The sequence below is a fragment of the Onychostruthus taczanowskii genome, unplaced genomic scaffold (assembly GCF_017590055.1).
Source record: "Onychostruthus taczanowskii isolate IOZ18803 unplaced genomic scaffold, ASM1759005v1 scaffold52, whole genome shotgun sequence".
Taxonomy (NCBI): domain Eukaryota; kingdom Metazoa; phylum Chordata; class Aves; order Passeriformes; family Passeridae; genus Onychostruthus; species Onychostruthus taczanowskii.
The window spans coordinates 1,246,595-1,271,845 of NW_024502791.1; the positions used below are offsets into that span (position 1 = coordinate 1,246,595).

Sequence of the window (25,251 nt, forward strand, 5' to 3'; positions counted from 1 at the left end):
AAAGGTGAACACATTTCCACTAATGTGGCAAACCAAAACCAGCATCTGCATCATGATGTTTCATTCATCACCATAAATACAGAATGAACAGTTTCTACACATAGATGCTTTCCATCTGGGTTAACTGGGTAAGATTTTCCAAGTTAATTGCTGTTGAGACTTTCACTGTCTTTCAGGGTTTGATTGTAAAAGTTCACATGTGGAACGTTTATAAAGATTTTGTAGTTGTTTCTAAAGTACTGAAACACGCATGGCATTAATCTTCAGCATTAGCTTTCTACCCAGAGAGGTGAACTGAACTGAACATTTTCAAACTGAAATAATAAAACCAACTCTAATCAATTAAACACATGCTTTATTATTTGACATTGCAAAATTATATTTTTTGATACTCTAGGAAACATGAGGGAAGAGAAGTTTCAATCATCTGAAGACTGAAAATAATTAATTGTTTTAATAAATAAAAAAAAAAATCCAGGGGGTAAAGGGGCTGGAGGGGAAGAAAGATATTTCAGACTTAATAATCAAACAAGAGTTAATGATTTTAGCAGCAGTGTGTAATGCAAAGTCTTCAGGTAAGGTTCTGAACCTGAGACTCAAGATGTAAAAATATCAGAGGCAGTGTGGTGGTGTGTCTTGTAAGGCTTTCAAACTGTCTAATGCATGAGGAAGCATTGGAATAATTTTGGTTTGATGGCCTTCAACATTTCTTGTTGGTTATAGTTACTGTGCTAATTTTATGTCCAGCATTTGCCCAAAAGGAAAGATGCCAATAAAATGATGTATTCATTATATAAGTATTTTAATATGTTTTTATCAATACTTGCTTGAATGGATTGCCTGACATTACATTGCAGAATTTTTAAGTCTTACCTTCAGGCAAATCTCATGCTTACTAGCAAAAATGAAAGTGTGAAATGCTTTTTAATGTATATTTAACAACAGATAGTCTTGTGATTACTGATGTGTATTCTCTCTGGATTTTTCCCTTGCTATCAGAAGGCAATGTTAAGAGACAACATTTTTACACATTTATGCTATTTACATCCATCAGATCCTTACTTTTTTACATATTTTTAACTGTCATTTATAAGAAGGCTACAAAAAAAGTAATCTCTCAAGTCTGAACCATAACAAGGTTGCAAGCTTACAATCAATCAATTGCCAGTAATAGTCCAGGAAAAAAGGGATTAAGGTACAAGTGTTGTGTGATGTTTTCAACACATTTTGCCTTGCATCCAAGTTTCTTATGAAATGGTCTATAAATGGTTTCAGTCTTTTATCTGCTTGTATTTAAGGAGCAAATCTATCAATTGTATTTATTTACTCTTTCTAATAGTGTTATCATTTATTAGTGATTAAGTTACAATTTTGTGTATGATACAGTTCATGTTTTACTAATGTATTCTAAACAGTAGCATTCTACAGAGATCACTGTTATTAAAATAAAAGTACTGAAAGCATTTTAGATCACAGAGTCCCAAGGTCTACATTTTGTGTACTCTGACACTATTAAACTCAGTCTGGTTTTCTAACTGTGACTCTAATTAGAGTATTTGCATGGAAGGAAAGTTTATGTTGTTTGGTCAAGTTCTGTTAACACTGTTTGCATCTTTGTTTTTTGAGCTTACTGTTTCATGTTCAGGCAGCAGAGCACCTTCTTCAATAATTATGCAGAATCAATAAGCTTTTCTTTGTGTTTTGTCTTTGTTGTTTCTTTGATATGGCCTCTAGGATGCTGCAGGCAAGGTGCTGGACCGCTGGGCCATCATGTCCAGGGAAGAAGAGATCATTACCCTTCAGCAGTTCCTGAGATTTGGAGAAACTAAATCTATCGTGGAGCTGATGGCAATTCAAGAAAAAGAAGGGCAGGCTGTGGCTGTGCCATCTTCAAAGACAGATTCAGATATAAGGACTTTTATTGAAAGCAATAATCGCACCAGGAGCCCAAGTCTCCTTGCTCACCTGGAGAACAGCAACCCTTCCAGCATTCATCATTTTGAAAACATCCCGAATAGCCTTGCATTCCTGCTTCCATTCCAGTACATAAATCCAGTCTCTGCTCCACTGCTGGGGCTGCCTCCAAATGGCCTCCTGCTGGAACAGCCAGCAATGAGACTCCGTGAACCAAGCCTTACGACCCAAAATGAATATAATGAGAGTAGTGAATCTGAAGTTTCCCCTACACCTTTCAAGAATGAGCAAGCATCCAGCAGGAATGCTTTGACTAGCATCACAAATGTGGAGCCCAAAACTGAGCCAGCCTGTGTCTCTCCTGTTCAAACACCTACACCAGTCAATGATTTATCGAAAACCGAACACACAAAAAGCTCATTCCGAATTCACAGAATGAGGAGAATGGGGTCAGCCTCCAGGAAAGGAAGAGTGTTTTGCAATGCATGTGGCAAAACTTTCTACGATAAAGGTACTCTTAAAATCCACTACAATGCTGTGCACCTGAAAATCAAGCATCGATGCACTATTGAAGGCTGCAATATGGTCTTCAGCTCTCTCAGAAGCCGCAATCGCCACAGTGCTAACCCAAATCCCCGCCTCCACATGCCTATGCTAAGGAACAACCGTGACAAAGATCTAATTCGTGCTACATCAGGTGCCGCCACTCCTGTCATAGCAAGTACAAAATCCAACCTAACTTTAACAAGCCCTGGGCGTCCACCAATGGGGTTTACCACTCCCCCTCTAGACCCAGTACTACAGAACCCTCTTCCCAGTCAGCTGGTCTTCCCGGCTTTAAAGACTGTCCAACCTGTTCCTCCTTTTTACAGAAATTTACTTACTCCTGGAGAGATGGTGAGTCCTCCAACTTCACTCCCAACCAGTCCCATAATACCAGCTGTGAGTGGCATGGAGCAGCATCCCCCTCCTCCTTCAGAGTCATCGGTACCTTCAGTGTTGATGCCCACCCCAGAGCCCAATGCAGACCTTGCCCCCAAAAAGAAGCCAAGAAAGTCAAGCATGCCAGTTAAAATTGAAAAGGAAGTTATTGACACTGCTGATGAGTTTGATGATGAAGATGAAGAGGTGAATGACAGGAGCACAATGGTGAATGACATTGGTCATGACAATCACTGCCATTCTCAGGAGGAAATGAGCCCAGGTCTGTCTGTTAAAGACTTTTCCAAAAATGACAGAAGCAGATGTATGTCTAGACCAGACATAAGAAGGGCAGACAGCATGACATCAGAAGACCAGGAGCATGAGAGAGACTACGAAAATGAGTCAGAGTCATCAGAGCCCAAATTGTGTGAAGAATCCCTGGAAGGCGATGATCGCCTCCATGAACCTGGTGAAAAATCTATGATGCACAGTGACCGACCAGATGAAAACCATAATGACTCTTCCAACCAGGATGTCATTAAGGTGAAGGAAGAGTATACAGACCCTACATATGATATGTTCTATATGAGCCAATATGGACTGTACAATGGAGGCAGTGCCAGTATGGCTGCTCTTCATGAAAGTTTTGCCTCTACATTCAACTACAGCAGCCCTCAGAAGTTCTCCCCAGAAGGTGAAATGTGCTCCAGTCCAGACCCCAAGATCTGCTATGTTTGCAAGAAAAGTTTCAAGAGTTCCTACAGTGTGAAGCTTCACTACCGAAATGTTCATTTAAAAGAGATGCATGTCTGCACAGTGGCTGGCTGTAATGCTGCGTTCCCATCACGGAGAAGCAGAGACAGGTCAGTAAATATTATTTGATTTTCTGCATTATTAAATGCGTTGAATTATGGAAGAATAGGCAGTTTAGGCTATATGAAGAAATAGAGAGATGCATAGTAATGACAAGTGACAATTGTGTTCCCATGACATTGAAAGAGATTTAGCACATTGAGATTTTCATTGTTCCTTGGCATTCAGAATGGTATATATTGGGCCATCCTCTTAAGTGACTGCCTAGTTAATAAATGTCATTATACTTTCTATTTCCTGTGAACATGTATATAGTACTTCTGTTTATAAGCTACAGCCCTCATTACCTTTATTTACTTCTTCCTGTAACATTTAAAACAAGAAAATCTTCTATTAAGTGTATAGTAAATTATATACAATACAAATATCTCCATTGCATGCATATCAAACCATAGAACTAGGAAGGAGGGTAGAGTGGGTGGGTGGTTGAATGAAAAGATGGAGATCGGTAATAAAGGACTGGAATTATTTTTATCCTCATAGGGTTGTACAAAAGCAAACAAGAAGCATTAGAATGTTGTTCTTTACTATATTTAAGTTTTAAAACTAGGCGCTAGGTTGTAGTGAGAACAAGTCAATATTAAGAATTAGAAAATCATTGTCTGTTTCTTTACTAGAACCTACACACATCTCTATCCACTATGTTCATTTAGTCTATGTTACTATTTTCTGCATGTGAGCAATGGCCTTCTCCACCAGTGGAAATTATGCACATTCAGAGAGAAAAGGCTTCCCTACATATTTTTAAGATCAACCAGGATATATTCTGCTGGCCCTTCAGGTGACATCATGCCTGAGCTATGCTGCATCAATACAAAAGCAGTTGGACTTAAACAGAAGCAGCTGGTCCATAAACTCTTTAGTTTAAGGGGGTTTTTCGTTTTGTTTTGGGGTTTCTTTTTTTTTTTTTTTTTTTTTTTTTTTTAATAGACTGTTCTTTTTGATTCCTGAGGAGAATATAATACAAATGGAATTTGTCAAAGTGATACGATAACACAGGTATTTCATACTTGTGGATAAAAACTCTCTCATTTGATAATCTTACTATCACATAACAAGATCTCTCTGGTTCATGGAGTGATGGTGAAATTGGGTCACCTCTTTTCCTTTACTTGTGTTTCATATTTTTTCATTAGGCAGTAAAAATTCAGCAGACACAGGAAGGAAATTAAAACTAGCTAAACATCTCATACACAGCTCCTGATTTGTTTTCGTATTTTTTTCATTGAAATTGATGTGGTTTGAAAGGGAATGTTTTTTATCCTACAAAATGAAAGCAAGTTAGTGTTAAGGATACTGAGGAGCCAAAATCACTGTTTTGATGAAGAGTACCATCCCCAAACATCTCATGTCTTCTCCTATCATTTATGAAATCCACTAAACAGAAAAATGTGAACAAACATAAGAATACAAGTTCAAAACACCTAAGAAGGACAATCTAGGAAGATTGCATTTCAGTAGGTTAAACTACTAGATACAAAGCAGGTAGATCTAAATTAAGACAAATTTTCTTGCTGTGTGCTGATAAATTTTGTGAGTCTTGAATTTGATAAGGGAAGTTTGTGAATCAGTGGCATAATCTATGCTAAGATTAAATGTGTTAAACCTCTTTCAGTTCCTGAAACCATAATCTTTGTTAGTCAAGAATTTGGTTTGGTCAGTCTGTTTCCTTAAATGAATTATGAAAAATCAGTCATGTACCACACACAACAGCTTTGAATTAGGCGTGTGGTGCAAGAGCTGATTAACTTTAGGATGTGGAACTTTATGCAGTGTATTAAATTTCAACTGTAATACACTGAAAGATGAAGGTAGTAATAAAGTTAGCATAGTAAATATTTAGATATTGTAAGAGTGACAGTGATGACATGCATAAAATTTTTCCAAGACAAGAACCTGCGTATAGGACATGTATTGAATTTTTTTCTGATATACATAGGATATTACTGTTAAGCTTATTGAAAGAAGCATGAAATAAAAAACTGATTTAGTGTCTTAAATTGCAGGCTGCAAATTTAAAGATAAAATTATTATCTGCATATAATTTTGAGTGATGTAATGGACAAGGCCACCTTCTTACATAATTCCATTAGTAACATTCAGAATATGATTCATTTATGTGTTGCGCCTGGGACAAAAGAAATTTTTTTGCATATTATATTCTTTAATTGCAAAGATTCAAGAAAGGTTTTATAATTCAAAAAATTCAAAGGTGTGGTACAATTTGTGTGCCCTACTAGTTTTTATTAGTTGTTTATCAGTTTTGGCTTGCAACAGTAGTCAGGAAATGCCATTAAAGACCCAGGAAATTCTCCCATGGTTCAGGATATTTTTTTTAGACACTTGAGCAAGAAACATACACAAAACTTCCCTGGGCTATCCATTTTTATCTGGAAGTGCAATGTCTAGAAATGTGCAGAAACGCAATCATATGTACAGCATGTGAAAGAAAGCAAGTGAAAGATTTATGTAACATTTCTAATACTTCATCCAAAAAAGGGCAGTTTTGTTAAAAAAAACTTTAGCAATTAAAAGTTAAATCAATATATTCTCTCCGCCCCCCCCCCCTTTTTTTTTTTTTTGGTGTTGGGGTTGGGTTTTTTGTTTTGTTGAGGGAGTGATTTTTTGTTTGCTTCCTTCTTTGTTTGTTTGTTTGGGGGTTTTCAGATTATGGAGACCACCAAAAAGATAACTAGATAATTAGATTAATAGGATTGCAAAGTGAGAACTTCTTCCAACCATTTAAATCAATTTCACTTAAAAACTCAGGAGCGTTTTGCTAACAATTGCTGTATGAGAAATAAGGGTTAGCTACCTACAGCACACAGTAATAACTCCTGGATAATATTTGAAATGGATTTACATCCCGTTTTGGACTCATTAGAAAAGTCTCTGTGAATTTTTTGTGCTATGAGTCACTCATATAATCTTTGATTAGCTGGAGTGTCTTTGCTTTGAAAATTAAAATGAAATTTTTTTTTCAGTACTTTCAGTACTATCTCTGTAATGAAATCAGAGTTCTAGTTATTCCATAGCTCACAGTATTGCGAAGTTTTAAAATTTTTTTGTCATTTTATTAAGCCTATTACTAGTATTATATTAATTATATTATTAATCCTATTATAACTAGTTAGATATCTAAAACTCACAAATGTAGCTATGTTCTGTAATAAAATACTAGTTTAAGTGGAGATAGATAACATTGGCTGATTATTTTTGTTTCCTTTAGAGGCATCTGATTTAGCTTAAGTCCTTTTCCAATGCAATTCTAGTTAATCAAAGGTTAATCAAATATTCCCCCTTGTACATATCACATCAGGAGCAAAAGCAGTGCTGCTTGGATGAAGGAGGGATTTTATCTGTGTCAGAGCTGCAACCCCCCTTTTGCAGAAAGCATCCTGTAGCAATTTGTGCTAAGGTTGACCAAATCTAGCTTTATCATTCCTACATCATTCCTGCTGAGGTCAACACCTGCATAAATATCCTTCTGCCTGCCGTGCTGGAATATCCTCTGAGATCTTTGGTCAATCAATGCTAATCTTTGCAAATTATGGTCAAGATCACCAGAAGATTTTAGAGTCCCACTTCACATGTGTTTTTTTTCAGCTCAGGAGGAGGGAAAGCAAAGTAAGACTTCTTTTCCATACTATCAAAAACCCAGAAATTCTGTTATCCCTTCTAAAAATTAGACAGTATTGTTTTCCAATAGTCAAGCTCTGTTTAGCCTAGATATTTTTAAAAGCACCTATTTTCATCATTCTTCTGAGTTACAGGTAACATCACTCATTAAATCACCCTTAATACCTAGATTTTTTGGTCTTTTCCTCAGAGTAGTCTTTCTGATCTCTTTACCTAGACTTGGGTAAACCCCTTTTTCTTCCATAGTTCAACAAACACTTCCTGAATAGGTTGTGTTCATTCATTTCTGTTCCTGTATTTACTTCAGATGTCCTTTCTTCTAAAGACATGATGTTCAGGCTAAATCTTGTTGCAAAAAGACAATGGAGAGTAAATAAGAAAAGAGACCACATTAAAAATTTTGTCAGAAACAGTGTCATAAGCCTCCTTTTGAATGGGAAGGCATCTTTTCAAATAACTTTTTAAATGGAAAAGAGACGGGAAGAAGATATGTTCCCTTGAGAGCTGACCACTTGAATGGAAAGATTTGTCCTTGTGGATTGAATTCTCTCTAGAGTCAGAGAAGATCTTTCCTGCAAGTGAGAAGAAAGGGTCAGTGGCCACAGTAGTCCGTTCCCCTGGGATCTCTTTCCCAGCCTCATCTATGAGTTTTATCTCAGCGCACACTGAGTTTTCCTTACAAAGAGATGGATGTGGTTAATCCTTGAAGTCAGCACAGAGGTACAGCTGCTCACGGAATGATCCTGAAAAGTGGATGAGACAGGGGGATGGGAGGAGATAAGAATTATTTCCTGACCAAAGGGGACAGCAATGCCGAAGTTTCATCTGAGTTGAAGGGCACATTCAGAAGTAAAGGTCCAAAACGTGCAACTTAGAGTGGTTAGCTTGATTTTGGTTTCTCACCTATAAGAGCAAAGAATTTAGTGGTCAAAGACAGTGATGAAACAGGTGGCAGGTGGACCTTAGGCCTTCATTACGTCTTGCTGAGAAACTTTTTTTTTTTTTTTTTTTTTTTTAGGAGAAATAGAGCCATCTTCTCAGTTAGACTTAGTGCATGCTAAATCCCCATTTCACCCAGTACTGACACTATTAAAATCAGTTTAATCAGGAGGAATCAGTTTAATTCAGAGGAACAAACGAAAACTTTTTATTTTGTCTGTCTGCTACTTAAGTAGGGACTATTCATTACTCAGGTTTGTCTTTTAGGTTTAAGTTTTCTGAAAAACTGAGCATGCATGCATATGCATGTGCGTGTGTGTGTGTGTGTGTGTGTGCATGTGTGTGTGTTCCACAAGATGGGAAAGGTAATTGAGCCCCATGAATAAATTTAAAAACAAAATATTATCTGCTCAGGGTGACTTATAAATAAATATGAAGCAACTATTGATGCCAAGTGTGATCATGCCATTTGATTGCAAGTTAAATCAGTCCAGATTTAAAAATGTAAACTCCTTGATTTGTATGGAGCAAGACATCTGTAGGTGGTTTATTAAAACCTGCTATGTTTCCAGAACTAAATTTGTGCAGATATGGGCCTCTGGGTAGCTGTATGGAAAAAGCAGAAACATACTTTTTGTCTGGTTACCTGACTTCCGGCCCTTGTACAGGTGTGCTTGAATAAATTAACATCAGTTACCTATGATGAGCCACTGCAAACATTATCAAGGGAGGTGAAGATGTGAGAAATCTGTTATCTGCCTCCTGTTATCACCTCCTTGACACAACAGTACCCATTTTTTAATCATCCTACTAGGCTTGGAATCTTCTACAAATAACTTTTTAGAGAATTATTTTATATAAATGCACTCAATTCTAGCTCCAATAAATATAATACTTTGCATCAGTCCATTATAATTATTACTGCATTCCCCAAATATAATTAGCTGTCATATACCACTTGAATTTCCTCCAATAAGAACAAGAAAATCCGGTTTTAAGACATTGGGTGTGAACCATTTGTCAAGAGACAAAAATTGTATCTGATACATTTTTAAAAATATAAACACATTTTACACCTGTACTATTGTTTCTGGACATAATGCAGTTCACAAAGAGACTAGCTGCATATCCAATACAATTGAATGAACCATTAAGTTTTCTCTTGCAGAGACACTAAGATGTGTGTCATTGCTAATGTTCACATAACTCTTCCTTACCCAAGAGAACCTGTATCATAAAGAAACATTTTGTGTCATCCCTAACACAGATCTACTGATCTAACCTCTTCCGTGAGTAGTCATGTTGAACACAGGCTGACTGTCATATTGCATAGTCACCAATCTGAACAGAAGAAGCAGAATTAAAGCTAGGATGCATGTTAAAAAAAAATCTTCATAAGATGTTTAAATAGATTTTAATAAGATTTTTAAATTTAAAAGAAAATAAATAAATTGAAGCATGAGTCTACTTATGTGAGCAAATATTGAAGAATCAGTTCTGGTGTGGAGGGAGTTTTTTCCAGCTACATACAGTCACTTATTTGGGATTTGAATTGGAGGTGGTGGTTGTTTTTTAAAACAACTTGCTGTTGTTTTCTTGTTCTACATTTTCTTGTTCTGCTTTGGTATACAAAATTATGTCACTTAGAGAGGGAGAATACATTTTTTTATGCAGTTCAAGAAGTCTCATTTTTATGTGAACTTGCAAAAGAGCCAAGGTATTTTCAGTGACCTAAAAAGTTTATTTAAACAAACTGCTACACCAGGATTAACATAGGTGGGAAGCATAAGTAAAACGTTGACAAGCCAAAAGCAGAACAGGTATTGAGCAATATTTTTGCCTGGTATTTATTGTGATAAATACTGTAAATGTTGAATGTGTTTTGTCCAAGTTTCCTGCGTAAGTTCTGTGTGTCTTCTGTTTGGTGAATGAGGTTATCTGGGAAGACAGGACGGGGAACATGAAGGCCTATCATAATATCCTGGTTGCCCTTAGGTTCCTAGAAATTACTGGAAGAACCACAGATTTTCCAGAGAGTGGGAGACAAATATTTTCATTTCAACTGAGTAAGTGTAAAGCTGTTCCCCATTTATGAAGATGTCCCATCTTCCCTAGAGTCTTTTGGAAGTGGGTTAAATAAAACATCTACCCACATAAGTTCCTGCAGGGAAAGCCTCTAGTTGTTCTTCTGTACTTAAGAGCAGAAGGTTGTAAGATTTCTGGTACATTAAAGGAAGCTGTACTTTAGAGATAGAAGGTAACACCAGGACACTGCATCCAAAAGTCTGGGTGGAACAAGACACTGCACACTCTCAGGTGCAGGAGTCTGGGGAGAAATAATGAAGGGTGAGGGAAACAAATTTATGTCAAGAATAGCTGTGTGTTTATTGCCCTTTGGATTTACAGCTTTCAGTGAAGGACAGACACACTCAGGCAGGTAAATGCTGTCATGCATACAATCATGATCCATTCATTTGTCAGTTGTGCATGTCTGTTTGAAAAGAGAAACTTTCAATTCAAGAAGTAAACTTTTCATCAGATCTTATACCCTGACCAAAGATTATTAATAGCTGAGACCATTTTCTTTTCCCCATAATGACGATGCTGCTCTTTCCCCTAGATTTGAGCTGTTTCATTCATTGGAACATGAACTGAGTGACTGTGTTGGGACATATACGAATTAATGTGAGTAAGAAAATTGGTGAGGCAAGTCTTACAAATGAAAACAAACAAGCAAACAAACAAGCACACACACACAAAAAAAAAACCCCAAAACTGAAAGAGGGAAAATTTACCATGTGTAGATGACTCAAAATAGCTATAACGCTTTGTTGAATGATAGTGTGCCAGTTGTATCAGTATATCTAGATAGAGGTTGACATTTCAAAATATATTTTGAAGTAGAATTATGTAGCAGGTGTTCAGTATAGTAAAACAAAGATAATTTGGATTGCTATTCCATTGCTTTTTGACAAAATACATCTTAGCCACTGAGGCAGGTGAGACAGGAGAGTTTTCCACTGAAATACATCATGGTAAAAGGTGTTACTCAAAAATAGTTGGCAATTAATGGGCTCTGGGGAAAAGAAACCCAAAATCCAACTTCTCTAAATCTGGAACTTTTTTTTTATGATTATACAAGCTGCTAGTCATTAGCAAATATGACAGGGAGTAAAAGCAAATTTGTGAAGTAGAGTCTATAGTTTCAGAAATATATTGTTCATTTAGAAAATATTAGTGGTAAAGCTGAAAATACTGCTCACTACTTATCTCAGGGTGATTCTGAAGGAAGACACATAGAGTTATGAAAGGAAGTTAAATGCTCCACAATTTCAAGGAAGTGACCACTGTGTAGGCACTGGAAGTGCACTGCAAGACACTGTGCACAGCTTTTTACTGCCCCTTAATCCTCACCAGCAATACTAGAAGTTTGTTGTCCTTTTTCTCTTCAGGCAAGCAGTGCCACACATCGTGTACCAGTATTTGTGATACTATGCTGTAGTACCTCAGTAGAAACCACTCATTCACGTCCAGCACGTACGCATAAAACGTTCTCTAATGGTACCTTTAGAGGTACCTCAGATGATCTTTTGGGACCTGAGGTAACATAGGAATATCTCAAGTGAGATACCTCTTATGGCTCATCACAAGTTGAAATTTTAATGGCAAACACTGGATATTTCCTGACAATAGTTTTAAGCCCACTACTTTTTAAAAAAATCTAAGGCTTTTTGTAGTGCTTCCTGCTTTGCAACAACATCTTTTAAATGAGCAGTTTGCCATGTGCTAAGAAAACAATTTTTTAAATTATTGTTTTAATTAAGAGTCTATTTCACATTTAAGCTTGCCCTGAATAGCATTGCTTTAAAATATCTGTCTAAGAAATAATTTAATATTTTTGCCATGAGGCACCCTCAAGCTTCATATAAATGGACCTGGAAGAGAAATGAAAGAGTTTTAGATTTGCCAGAAATGTATGCTCCCATAAAAGAGAAAGAATTGTAGGACTTTGTTTGCATTATGAATAAATGTAAAATGGTTTGTTTTGTGTGGGGAAAGCAGGGGAAGAGAAGGAAAGAATAGGATTGTAATAAGATTTTTTTTTTTTGCTGTCACTTCGGTTTTCTTTTTTTTTTTTCTTTTGAATAAAGAGGGGTAAGTCCCAAGCTGTATGTCTGTGTCAAACTATAAGAGTCTAAAACACAATATGTAAATTATAGGGTTTATAGATTGTTATTTCCAATGTTACTGATTTTTTTTTTTTTTTTTTTTTTTTTTTTTTTTTTTTTTTTTTTTAAAAATTTTTTTTTTTTACAAACTTTATTGCTTATTTTATTAACTAGGGAAAAGTGTTTCACATTTCCAGTTCAATACATTTTTTTCCTTTTCTTTCCCTCTTCCTCCCTCTCTTCTTTCCTTTGTTATGCTGGAATAAGAAAGTAATTACAGTTCAGCCACTTACAATAGAAAATACAAATGGGACATAGTTAATTTTGCTTCCTGTAAACCTTAGGTTGTACTATCGTGTTTTACACACAATATACAGAAATAAAACTAGACCAAATGTATATGTGTGCCTGTGGATGAGTGTACTGAAAGGAAGACATACATTATGTTATTAGATAAGGATATAAAAATACAATGGATAGAAAGAGAACTTGGATTCCCTCTCAGATGGTAAATGACCTCTTGTTTCAAGATGAAGATGCACACAGATATATATACAATATATATATTGTATATTATGCAAGACTGAGAACCAAGATTTCATAAGGAGGGGCCCTGGCAGGAAGGATAACAGATCTTGCACTGGATGTCTCTCAGGTCTGATAGCCAGATAGGGGAACGGCACTAATTCTGCAGCCTTTTTAGTCTGTTCTGTCACAGAAGGGGCACTTCTGGGTCAGTCAGCTCACTAGTAATTGTGTTTTACAGACTTCTAAAGCAATTGGCTCAGTCAGTCCCAATTCAATAAAAGTGTAGAGCGAGAGTGAGAGCACTTTTGTTCTATTTTTTACTTGAAATTATTTCATTCAGCAGTCTGTCTTTTTTATTACCAGGATTTGACATTAGCACTCCAAGCTATATTAGCATCCATTTCAGCAGTTCAGTAATGGTATTAAAAAAACACTTAACTTCAACGGTGAATGGTTGTATGACAGTACCATAAAAATCCACATTAAAAAAAAAACATATGTATTTGTCCCTGCAAATTATTTTTCACTCATTTAACCACTTCAAAACTACACTCTCTTGACTGGTGTTTGCAGGAAGGCTTGTAAAGGGGCTGCAATTGCAGCAACAATGGCATGAAGAGAAAAATTAAGACATTTGAAGAAGAAGAAAAATATTATAGGAACATGCAAGCACACATACATATACAGCAAAGACCTTTCATTTTGAGTGGGTGCCTGTCATTCATCAACTGAAGTGAGATTTTTAAACTCAAATCACTCGAGGTAAAATCTTTGGCATCTTCCAGATTTCTGGGATTTAATTTTGAACCCAGCACTCTCCAAGCTTGGGATGGCAGCCTAACTATCTTGGCACTGCAGCGCATTCATAAATGACTGCATTAGGTTCTAAATTTTGATTAAACATTCTGTAATTAATCAATGGTAGACATGAAGCAGTTGGCAAGGTCCAGAGCTGCAAAATGTTTAAGACATAAAACATTACAAAGTAATTAGAATATGCTCCTTCAAGAGAAGTATTGCCTTCAATAAAGAGGTAAATGATAGCATCATGTTTATTGTGGACGTAGGCAGCCAGTGCAATATGATAAACTGCAGGAGATACACGTATCAGTAATCATCCACATTATTAGTGTCATTAATCATAATTCTAAAAATATGACAGCAGCAGCCAACTTTTTGACCAATTTTGCCTCTGCCTGTTGGCCGTTATAACTTCACTAATAGACTGCAGAGCTCCTGTGCGTGGCAGTTTGCATTGAGAATGGAAGGTTAATTATATTTGAGCTGCTGATTCCTTCTCTCCTCGGAAAAGACTGAACACTTTGACAATCCCAGGAGCTCACTGCTGTTAAAGCAGTAAAAGTACTTTATTGAAATTTTCTTTGTTGGTCAGGAATGAGTAGATGTTTCAAATGAGATATAAGTGCCAGGCTGGGATGGCCGCTAATGTTTCTTCCAAAATAATCCTTGGACAGCAAGCTGAACTTAGATATCTTTGCACATTCTCCTATGAATGAGTAAAAAGTTGAGAATTTAATAAATGCTGACAATAGCATGTATGGAAGAATCTCAGAGGATTGAAATTACTGAGAAGTTGGAGCATCAATGAAAGGAGGTTTTAGGATAATCAGCTATATGTTGACCTGATAGGGGTCCTTGTTTAGTAATATAAAATTACTAATAGTGGAACCCTATTGAAATGCCACATCATATTTGGTTTTATATAAATAAAACCAGCATTTTTAGACAAATAAACATTATGAATGAGAATTACTAAAGCACTTGATCAAAATAAATGGTTTACAGATTTGCTGTGGCACCTGAAATTGTACAAAACTATTCCTGGACCTCGGGTTTTATTATTATTTTGAACTTGAGGTTCAATCAGTAAAGAATCTGTAAATGTCCTAAGCAAACTATGAGATAATGTGCTGCTGTGCATCAACATCTAAGAGAGAAGATTTGGATTGAAATCAGAGCTATGGGAAAACCAGGAATTCTATCTGAATTTTGTCTTTATTTCTTCATAAGCTGAAACTTAGAGTTCAGTAAAATTTATGAGTGGCATGCTGAACTTTAGGGTCTGTTTGTCTAGACTTGCAAAGTTGTCACTTTTGGCTGTAGCAGTAAAATTAAATGAAGGATGAAAACTTCTGATTGTAAAACTTGGTTCATATAAAATTTAGATAATTTAGATTTGAAAAGAAGTGTTAATGCATGTATTCTTCATCAATTCAGTATTTCTTAAGGGAAAATACACCTTGTGTCAAGGAGTAGCAAATACTTCAACAGAATTGATATGAGCACTTCATGCATGACTGCAGTACACTGCACCAGCTAAACTTCTCTGTAGAGCTTGTGTAAATTGTAGAAAAAGCTTTGGAGTGATAGACAGCAGTGCTAAGCACCTGTTATGCCCATCAAAGTACTTTCTCATATGTATAATGACTTCTTGTGCACATAACATTGTGACACTGTTAGTTCACTTAGAAAATATTCTGTCCGATAAATCTTCTTATTCTAAACTTTCTCAACCAGTCTGGATATTAGACAAGAGTGCTGGCTATTTTGTAATGAGTCTGTTTTGCTTCCAAGCAGCTAGTAAAGTGAGAGGTTGAAGTGTTGCAACACATTTTTGATCATTTCTCAGCAACTCTGGCAAGTACGCCAGTCGTGCTTTTTGTTTGTAACATCTTTTGATCTTTAATTGACAACAATAGTAATATATTAAGAGTCCAACATAACCTCAGTGCTTCTGAGCACACACAACTGTTGTGAACGTGTAATTCTGTTCACACCATAAGGACCATTTCACTAAACACCTCAACAGGTATGTACTGAATTATTGGACCTTTCAAGAGTCCCAAGCCTGACAGATTGGGGTTTTTTATTATTTGGTAGCAAATACTGCCATCAAGTATCAGTTTCATATTTAACCTGAGTATTTGCCTGCACAGTCAGTCTTGCCTATCCTGCCTTCCTAAATGCTATCACTGCATTAACATTTTTTATGCATTCCATGGTGATGATAAATTGTTTTCTGAATCTAACTGTGGATTAAGTATGCAAAAGGCATGTTTGCCACTGCCAACAAACCAATAATTCTCACTAACATCTTCAGAGTTACAACATTTATAAAGTTGCAAAGAGGAGTAAACAAACCATCTGTTTGGCTTTACCATATGTGTCATGCTCTCTTATTAGCATATTACAATTCATTTAGTAAACAAATTTGGTGATTTTATTCATGTCAAAGTTAGAGGGAGCTTGAAGATGATTAACATTCCTGGGACAGGCACATTAATACATTGCTTCCTCTGCAAAGTTAAATGGCTTCTCAGGAGAATCACCCCTTGTTGACAAGATGAGACTGTCAATTTTGTTTGCCTGCCACATTAGGGGCCGTAAGGGGATGGGAAGCTCTGAGAAAGAGGAGCAGTGTAGGCAGCATAATTCACTGTGAATTGAAAAAAGAAGTCTAATTCTGATAAATGGTCGACCCCAATACATCCTACCTGTTATTACAACAGACATGCCGTATCTGTGCAGTAAATTAGTTAAACCCCTAAAGAGTTTGATAGGAGCTTATCTTCAAGTGAATAATTTGAGTGTAGAGGGAGCTGTCTTCGTGACCAGTGTGAGTGATTTGTTTCATATTGAAAGGGATTGAAATGACTGGGCTCCACATCTTTAATTTGCAAGAACTTGCTTGTCCTTTATTTCCTGTATTTAATAAGCACTGGGGGTTTTTTTTACTTTTTTTTAATAGGTGCTGAACTGTATTTTACCTTTTGAATTTTCTTCCTATGAAAGGTTAATATTTTTCAGATTCTATGCAATTTCAGGCCTCAAGAGCTGGTGCTATTACCTTTTTCATGTAGAAATGCCATGGTTTTATCAGGTAGTATTTTTGCTTTGACTCTTTCTAAAGTCTACCCTCTATATCTACTTTTCTCATTACACTCAGAGGCAAATTAAATATGATCAAATACATACATAGAAGCACTAATGTACAGACTTAAACTTTGTTGCTGTTCAGATAAATGTGAATTTTACAATTTAGGTCAGATCAGACTTTCATATTGTTACCATCTTTGCTTGGATTTATGGATATTTTTTCCTCTTTAATTAAAAAAGCCCAAAATAAAACAAACCCTGTATCAAAGACTGCTGATAGAGTGGCAAAATTAGAACATAAGTGAGAAGATAATTTCTTTAACAGTTTCTGTTACTAATTAAATTCCAGGAACTGTTTTATTGTTGATTTTCGTAAGCAAATGGGAGAAGTGATTGCTGCTTCTTTCTTGAAGAAATGTCAGAATTGAGGCCATATCTTTCTCATAAATATGTACACTGTTATATTTAGCCAGAGTCTTACTTTCTGGTTCTTTGATTTTTCTGAATGAAACTCAGCACTTTCAGTCTGCAAAGATTCTGAGAAAGCATAAAATTCTGGATTTACTTTCCATAGTGTTCACCTATTCTGGGCCTTTCTGTGAGTTTCAGGCTTAAACAAGCAGGAAAGGGACATGAAACTGAGGTGAGAACATATCACAAAATTATGTTATCAACTAAAATTGTGTGAAAATTTAAAACAAAACCAAAAGTCTTAATTCTTTTTGCCTTTGAGGTGAAGAGAAACAAAGAAAACTTTCCTTTAACATTTCATTATAGGTACAAATGTAGGCTGAATACGGAGCTGAAGAAAAAGTCTCACAGGAGTGATGAAAATTTAATTGTTTATATTTTAAACCAAATTGATAGATCTTAGTTGTAAACTAAGTATAGCAGAAGGATATCTTTTATGGGACCTGTACAACTAGAGCAGTAACTTCCATATCCAGCTTTAATAAAAGGTTCATCAGTTTGTACCTAAATCACCAGCCAATTGTGTTCTGGCCTTTGATTTTCTAACAAAACCTTCTCAGATTGCTGAAGATTTTGTGTTTTCAGGATTTGTAACCCAATAGTAGCTTCTGTCTTCTTTAAGAAATAGATGTACTCAGAAAAAAACATAATCAGACAGAAAATAATTTTATGCTGCCTTTACATGCATTGTCTCAAAATATAATTTTATAGTGTTGCTTAATGCTGGGATCACTTATTGATCTTAAAACAAAGCTGACCAAAGACTGATGGCCTCCTGCTGTCACATTCTGTTTGTGATTTCTTTTCAGTATTAGAATGGTAGGACTATGTGGTATTAATTTATCAAATCATGTGTTTACCAGAAAAGTCACCTCAGAATATCTGAAATGTAAGAAACTGGGATGGTGGCTTTCTTGGAAACAGGAAGAACGGTTGTGGCTGGGTACATCTGGAAATGTAGAAATAGATAATTTCAGAATTTTGATTAACAATACAGTTTACTTTGACGGTTGACTGAGATCTTTATCAGGGATGTTTGTCACTTATAGTCAGGTAAGAAGTAGTAGCTAGGACATTAACATCAATTGCCTTGGCTTTTCTGTCTCACTTAATCAGTGGAAAGTGGGTTTCCACAGTCCCTAACTGACTGCCCTAACAACTGTGCATCTCTTTCATTCTCACTCCCTTTTTCTCCCTCATCCCATAATATTTAAGTATAATCATACTTTCCTCTTGCTAAAATAATTGAGAAAATTGTACTATATGCTTATTTTTCAACAGCCTGTCCTGTTCTGAACTGTGAACACATTCAACCTAATTTTTCATGCAGTTGGTTTTGTGCCCTCTTTAATGCTCACATCTAAATATACAGCACTCTTTTAATCTGAATTCTCTGTCTCTGCTCTGTGCATCAGAGATGAGGTTTGCCCTGGTGCAGATAGGACTTCAGCTATGGTTGCATCCAAATTTGGCCTTGAGTCATCCATAGGATTCATGCTTCCATAGACTTTGCAAGAGAAGGAAAATACTACTGCCAGTGGGATAATGCCCAGAGACAGGGAGCTTCTGTAACTGTTATAGGGTTCTGCATTGCACTGCTACTGAAACTCCTGTCTGAAAAGTCAGTGGTGAACTCAGAGGTTGACATTTCACCACAACCACAGATCTTATACGTATCATCATTATCATTATCTTCCTCACAGCAGACCTGCTCTATTTTTTGGCCAAATACACTCTAGTGAGAGCTTTGCACACACTTTTGCCTTCCATATAAGTAATTAATTAACAGTAACTTGAAAAGAGTGGTATTTATGTCAAAAAATCAGATATTCTGGGTCCTAGAATTTGCTCAAACTTCCTTGCCACAACAAGCTACATTTCAAAATGTACATTTCAAAACGAGGGGGAAAATACCCTCCTCATTTTTATGGGTATCTGACATATAGTACAGACCTATTCTTTGCCCCAGATAGTATTTTCAGAGCAAACCCCCTTCACCATCCCTTGTTGCCTAGGAACTGATAGGTGTAGTAACTGAAGTACAGTGAGATATGCCTTTAGTTAAACTCACTTGACTGCATATTTCTGTCCGGAAGACTTCAATCACCACCAGTTGTCTTTACACAACATTTCCACTGTGAGGATCAAATGCCGTTCTAGTAGTTTATATACAAATGAGCAATCTAGGAAGTCCAGAGGCTTTCAAAGGATTTAATTAGGTCAAATATTTTGTTTCATACACATATATTCATTTCTCCCAATCATTTATGTTCTTTAAGTTCTTTTCCCTATAGATACAGCAGCAGTTGTGGTGTTGCAAATGACACCAGAGATGGCCTTAAATTAGCTAGCTGAGGTATGAGAAGTAATGAAGCCATGGCAAGCTGAAGTTCAGCAGGTTTTGGCATATTTTGCTTCAAGATTTTCTGTCTGTTTGATGGCAGTGTTCATACATTGGCACAAATCACTCTGCCCAAGCTGTGCCTCAGCTTACTCTGGGACCATTGTTTACACATACCTGGGAGCAGAGGAGGAAGTTGTAAGGAGCTTTGTAAATCACATCAGGGAACAGAATAGCTGAAGCAGAAACTTTAGGTGTCATGGGGAGGAGCAGATGAACAAGATGACAGGTGGTTAGCACTGGCTGAGGGCTCCTAGGGTTTGGGAGTGACAAAGCAGAAGAGAAAGGGTTGGATTAGGATGGAAAATCTCTGTTCAGTATGCAAAAGGGGGTCTGAAACTTTGGGGTTTTTAGGAAGATTTCAAAACTTTAGTATCTAAATAAATGAATTTTTTTTACAACTCATACCTCTTGCTCCACTAGAATGTTTTCACATATGATATTTAGGGACAGTATTAAGCACAAGTAAAATAGATTAAGAAATGAATGTAAAAGAATCAATTCTTTTGAACTGTGGTTGCATAATGGAAATCGACTGCTATGAATGAACCTATGTTCAGAAGTTATGAACAGCAGAGCTAATGCACTGCCATGAGTTCATCTTTATTATTGCATTACACCTGAATCAATTGATAAAGTAGCTTCTTTTTAAGGCTAGGAATGGCACTTAATTGAATAAAAGTCAATGTAATTATATTAGGAGAATCCAACAGTACTGCTGACAGCGGAAAAGGGACACTACTGAGCAGGGTGCCAGAACTGGTCCGCACATTTCTGCACATCATTTGCCTGACAGATATTATGGGCTGGTACATACTTTAACTAGATTACTGATTGTTACTGCTGTAAGTGAGAATTTAATAAGGGAGGCATCTCTTCTTATCAGAGCATCAGCAGTGTTTGCATCCTTACACTGGTCTTTCTCAGAATGGCCTTTGTCTATCTGGGGCTTGGTGCCCCCTCTTTAACATGGCAGTTTATTCTTATCTCTTCATTTAGTGAATGCTGGAGTTTTTTTCACTGCATGCCTGGCTTTTGTTTTTCTCAGCAGAAAACCAAGGAAATAATAGACACAAATGCATGGAAGCTACAGTTACAGTTATCCTAACTAGCTTGTATGCTGAAACAAATTCCCATTACACAGGAGTGAAGAGGGGAGAGGAGAAATTACAAGTACACACATGAGTACTTTATGAATAGTTTGCAGTTAGCCTTATGATGATAAGCACAAATGTGCTTTTACGGTCATTTAATAACTCTGGCCGGTGTGGACAGGCCTTCACAGTAAGCGTTTCCTGTACTGCACTTAGCAACTTAACGTGGAGCTATATTCCATCTGAAACCAGGAAGGCAAGGGACTATCAGGACTCCTGTTTATCATTCATGTATGTGCATTGGATGCATCTGTTCAGAACTCATTTGTGGATAATAATGGGTATGGTGTGAATATGCTTTGATTAATTTGCTTTATGTTTTCTGTATTGTGTGATTGAGTCAGTATCCATCAGGACAACAGTATAAGTGATATTACCGCTGACAAAAACCAGGTTCATAATCAAGACTTTTTTTTAAAGTCTGTGTTTTATTGGTTTCAGATTTTTCAGAATTTTTTTTTTTAACCAGATATGTCTGGATTGGAATGTGAATTTGTTCTCTCTCTCTCTCTCTCTCCTCCCCCTTCCCCTTTCTTTCTCTTTTCTCCTCTCCTCTCTCTCTCTTTTGTGATCTCAATTTAGCAAAAGATTAGAAAGCTGATCTTATCACAAGGTAAGCTCAGCCTTCCTAAGTGCAGTGTGGGGATATGCATAATTACACTTCCATGCCTCAAAAAAGCAATGGTGCTATATTTGCTTGTGTGAAAAGAGTATTTCCCATGTGGGACAAAAGCAAGAAATACTCTCCACTTTTTCCGCCCTTGCCCATACCTCTCAACTGTCTTTCATTAGGAGAAAAATCCTCTGTTCTAGACCACCCCCTTACTGGAATAATTGCATCCCAAGCACACACAGTTCAATTAAACTATATTTCAGTAACAGTTTTATGTCAGAGAACAGTTACCTGCATTTGCAGGTGAATGAGACAAATTAGTTCTGTTGCTGTTTGTTTATTTCCTTAAGTTATGTGCAGCAGATAAATGAATCACAAAATAAGTGTTAAAAAATTACAGAAATTTACTCCACGTCAATTTAATCTTCCTACATTTGCATTTGTTTTATTTATTTGCATTGTATTGCTGTACCCTGTTTGGGACTTCAGTTAGTTGAGAGGTATGTTTCAAAGGGTATCTTAAAATAAAAGCTTCCAGAAAGGAAATATTGCTAATAGCTATTGTTTCTCTTCTCCCTTTTTTGTTAATGAAGGACCTGAATGTCTGTAAAATATTTGATCATTGTTATGTCTTCCCTTGCCAATTTTGTACCTAGTGCTTTTTGCAAATTAAGCTATTCCTGTGTTAAAATTCTTTCTTTCTCTCTCTCTTTCCCCACCCTCCTCCTGCTCCCCACTCCCCCCTCTTCTTTTCCCTCCTACATTTGGGCTCTGATCTGCAATTTATAATGGGCAGACAGACTGGTGAGTCTGCATGTTGTAAATTGCGGGTTTGGGTCCTTAGCTTGCAAAGAATGTTATGCAGTAGAACTTCGCTAATTCTTTTTTTGCTGACTCAAAATTCAAGTCACCCTCCAAAGAAACTGAATAAATATTTGTCATTTCCTCAGCAATGCTGCACACTCTGAAAAGTGAACCCTAAAGTTTTCTATTACTGAAAACTTTACACTGATTTCTTACTCTTAAGCACTTCAGCAAAATGAGCATGTTCTGTGTTCAGAGGTCTTTGATGTCCGTCATGTTTGTTGGTTGCATCATTAATTCAGAAAATGCAGTTTTTCAAAGAGGGTTTCCTGACACTACTGCAAATCAGTGAGGTTCTACTGCAGTGGATGAATAAAGCCAATGCCAAAAGTGGAGAGTAGAATGCAGTTTCAGATAATAGGCTATTTTACACATTTACTAACCCAAAGGCTTACCTTGTTTGCAAACATAGAGTTTTATTTCTTGAGATCAAAGGCCCAGATCCTGTCGAACACTTGAAAGTCTTTTAATTTGCAGCTCTTGGGATCTGGTTTAAAATCCACCTCCATCACTAACAGTTTTCCATTGTCTTGAATATCTGCAGTAACTTCAGCAAATACCTAAACCAAACCATGCTTAAGTTTTTTGATTGATTTGGGGCAAAATTCTCACTGCCATTAACAGGTTTTTTTTACTGGACATTACACTGCTTGAGTCAATCAGCACTGCATGCAGACAGTACAGGGAAAAGGACAGGTTGGAGTGGCAGTGACAACTTAGAAGGATGAAACCACTAACTTTGGCTAAGATCTTCAGAAACTTACATGTAAATTTCAAAGACTTGTTCTCTTAAACCCTTCAAGTCTTCTTCATCTTGGTTTGGCCTGATTCTGAATCTCTTTGCAAGAGAATTAAATTACCAGAATCAGGACCTCTGACAATGCCTTATTCAGTTACCTTTATTTTACTCTCCTCCAATATTTCACTTACAGAGTTGTGCGAGTACATATATATTAAATATAAACATCTTTTTATGTATGTATATGTATGAATAATTATCTAAAGACATGGATCCAGAGTAAAACATAGCTAGACACACATTAATATATTCCATATATTAATATTTTTGCCTCTTGAAGAGAAAGAAAGTCAGCAGGGATTCAAGAATGAAGAAGAGCATTTTGTATTTTCTGCTAGTACAATTTATTATTTTTTAAATTTCAAATAAAAGGGCTGTAGCTGCTGTTGGAGACTAATGTTGAGGTGCAGCAGCTGACACGAAAAACACTAATGGGGAAATTTGATTGTTTTGTTTAGTTTTGTCCACTTATAGAAAGACTGAAATTTCAAAGCAACATCGATAAAGGATATTTTTATGAGAAATTATCAATAAATCATAATGTGGATTTGGTGCTTGTTGAATGTATGTTTAATCAAAAACACTGTACATTTTTCCTTTTCTCCCTTCCCTCTTCCTTTCCCAGACACAGTGCTAACATAAACCTGCACCGTAAACTGTTGACCAAAGAACTGGATGACATGGGCTTGGACACTTCACAGCCTTCTCTTAGTAAGGACCTCCGCGATGAATTTTTGGTGAAGATATATGGCGCTCAGCATCAGATGGGGCTTGACATAAGGGAAGACACCTCCTCGCCTGCTGGCACTGAGGATTCCCATATGAATGGGTACGGCAGGGGCATGGCAGAAGACTATATGGTACTAGACCTGAGCACCACCTCCAGTATCCAGTCCAGCAGCAGTATCCATTCCTCAAGAGAATCTGATGCAGGAAGCGATGAGGGTATTCTCCTGGATGACGTCGATGGGGCAAGTGACAGCGGGGAATCTGCCCACAAAGCAGATGCCCCTGCCTTAGCTGTAGGTATGGGCACCGATGTCTCAGGATCCCTCATGTTCAACAGTGTTTCGGTGAGCAACGGTGGGATAATGTGTAACATTTGCCACAAAATGTACAGCAACAAGGGAACCCTCAGAGTGCACTACAAAACAGTGCACTTGCGAGAAATGCACAAGTGCAAAGTCCCTGGGTGCAACATGATGTTCTCCTCTGTCCGTAGCCGAAACCGGCACAGCCAGAACCCCAATCTGCATAAAAACATTCCTTTCACTTCAGTAGATTAGGTCAAGGATGGACACAGCATAATGCCAGCTCTCAGAGAGGGCCCACTACATCTGAACTGCCGTATATAGTCTCCCTTTATATATATATATATATGTATATATATACACACACAAATATACATATATATATATATATAATTTTTTCTTTTCTTTTTTAACAAAAGAAAAAAACACCAGGTGCTTTTCCCCTTTCTTGGTTGTTGGGGTTTTTTTCTTTTTTATTATTTTTTTTTAATAGAAACAAAAATGTAGGACCTTTAATTTGGGGGAAGAGACCCTTCCTAAAAAAAAAAAAAAAAACCAAAAAAAAAAAAACAACAAAAAACACAAACAAGCATAAAACAAATAGAAAAACTGCAGTTGTCCCTAGTTCTGTTAGAATGTTCTTGGTTATCTCCAAAGAGCCAGTTTGTTCTTCCCATAACTTTTGCCTGAAAAAAAAAACAAAAAAGAACAAAAAAAAACAAAACAAAACAAAACAAAACAAACAAACAAACAAAAAAACCAAACAAAAAAAACCAACAAAACCAAACCCAAAACAAAACAAAATAACAAAAAAAAAGAACACAAAAAAAAACACACAAAAAATCCCCCCAAAAATACAAAAAAAAATTGCAAACAAACAAAAAGAGAAAGAAAAAACAATCTACTTAGTTGTCTTTGTGTCTTCTAAGCATTGGGGATAACGTTCTACTAAGCATGGCTGTTACACTTGTATATATATATTGAGCCTTGACAGGCCTATGATGTAAAACAATTGTATTGATGGTGGTTTAACTC

General features: G+C 36.5%; 1 protein-coding gene across 1 annotated transcript in view; it reads left to right on the forward strand.

Annotated features, from left to right (window-relative positions):
• Positions 1 to 24,650, forward strand: part of BNC2 (basonuclin 2) — a 324,625-nt gene extending 299,975 nt beyond the window's left edge. The window contains exons 5-6 of the mRNA XM_041416559.1: positions 1,735 to 3,701; positions 23,811 to 24,650. Coding sequence (XP_041272493.1) covers positions 1,735 to 3,701; positions 23,811 to 24,471 — 2,628 coding nt within the window. The 3' untranslated portion in view covers positions 24,472 to 24,650. The remainder of the gene's footprint in view (positions 1 to 1,734; positions 3,702 to 23,810) is intronic.
• Positions 24,651 to 25,251: the final 601 nt, after the last annotated feature.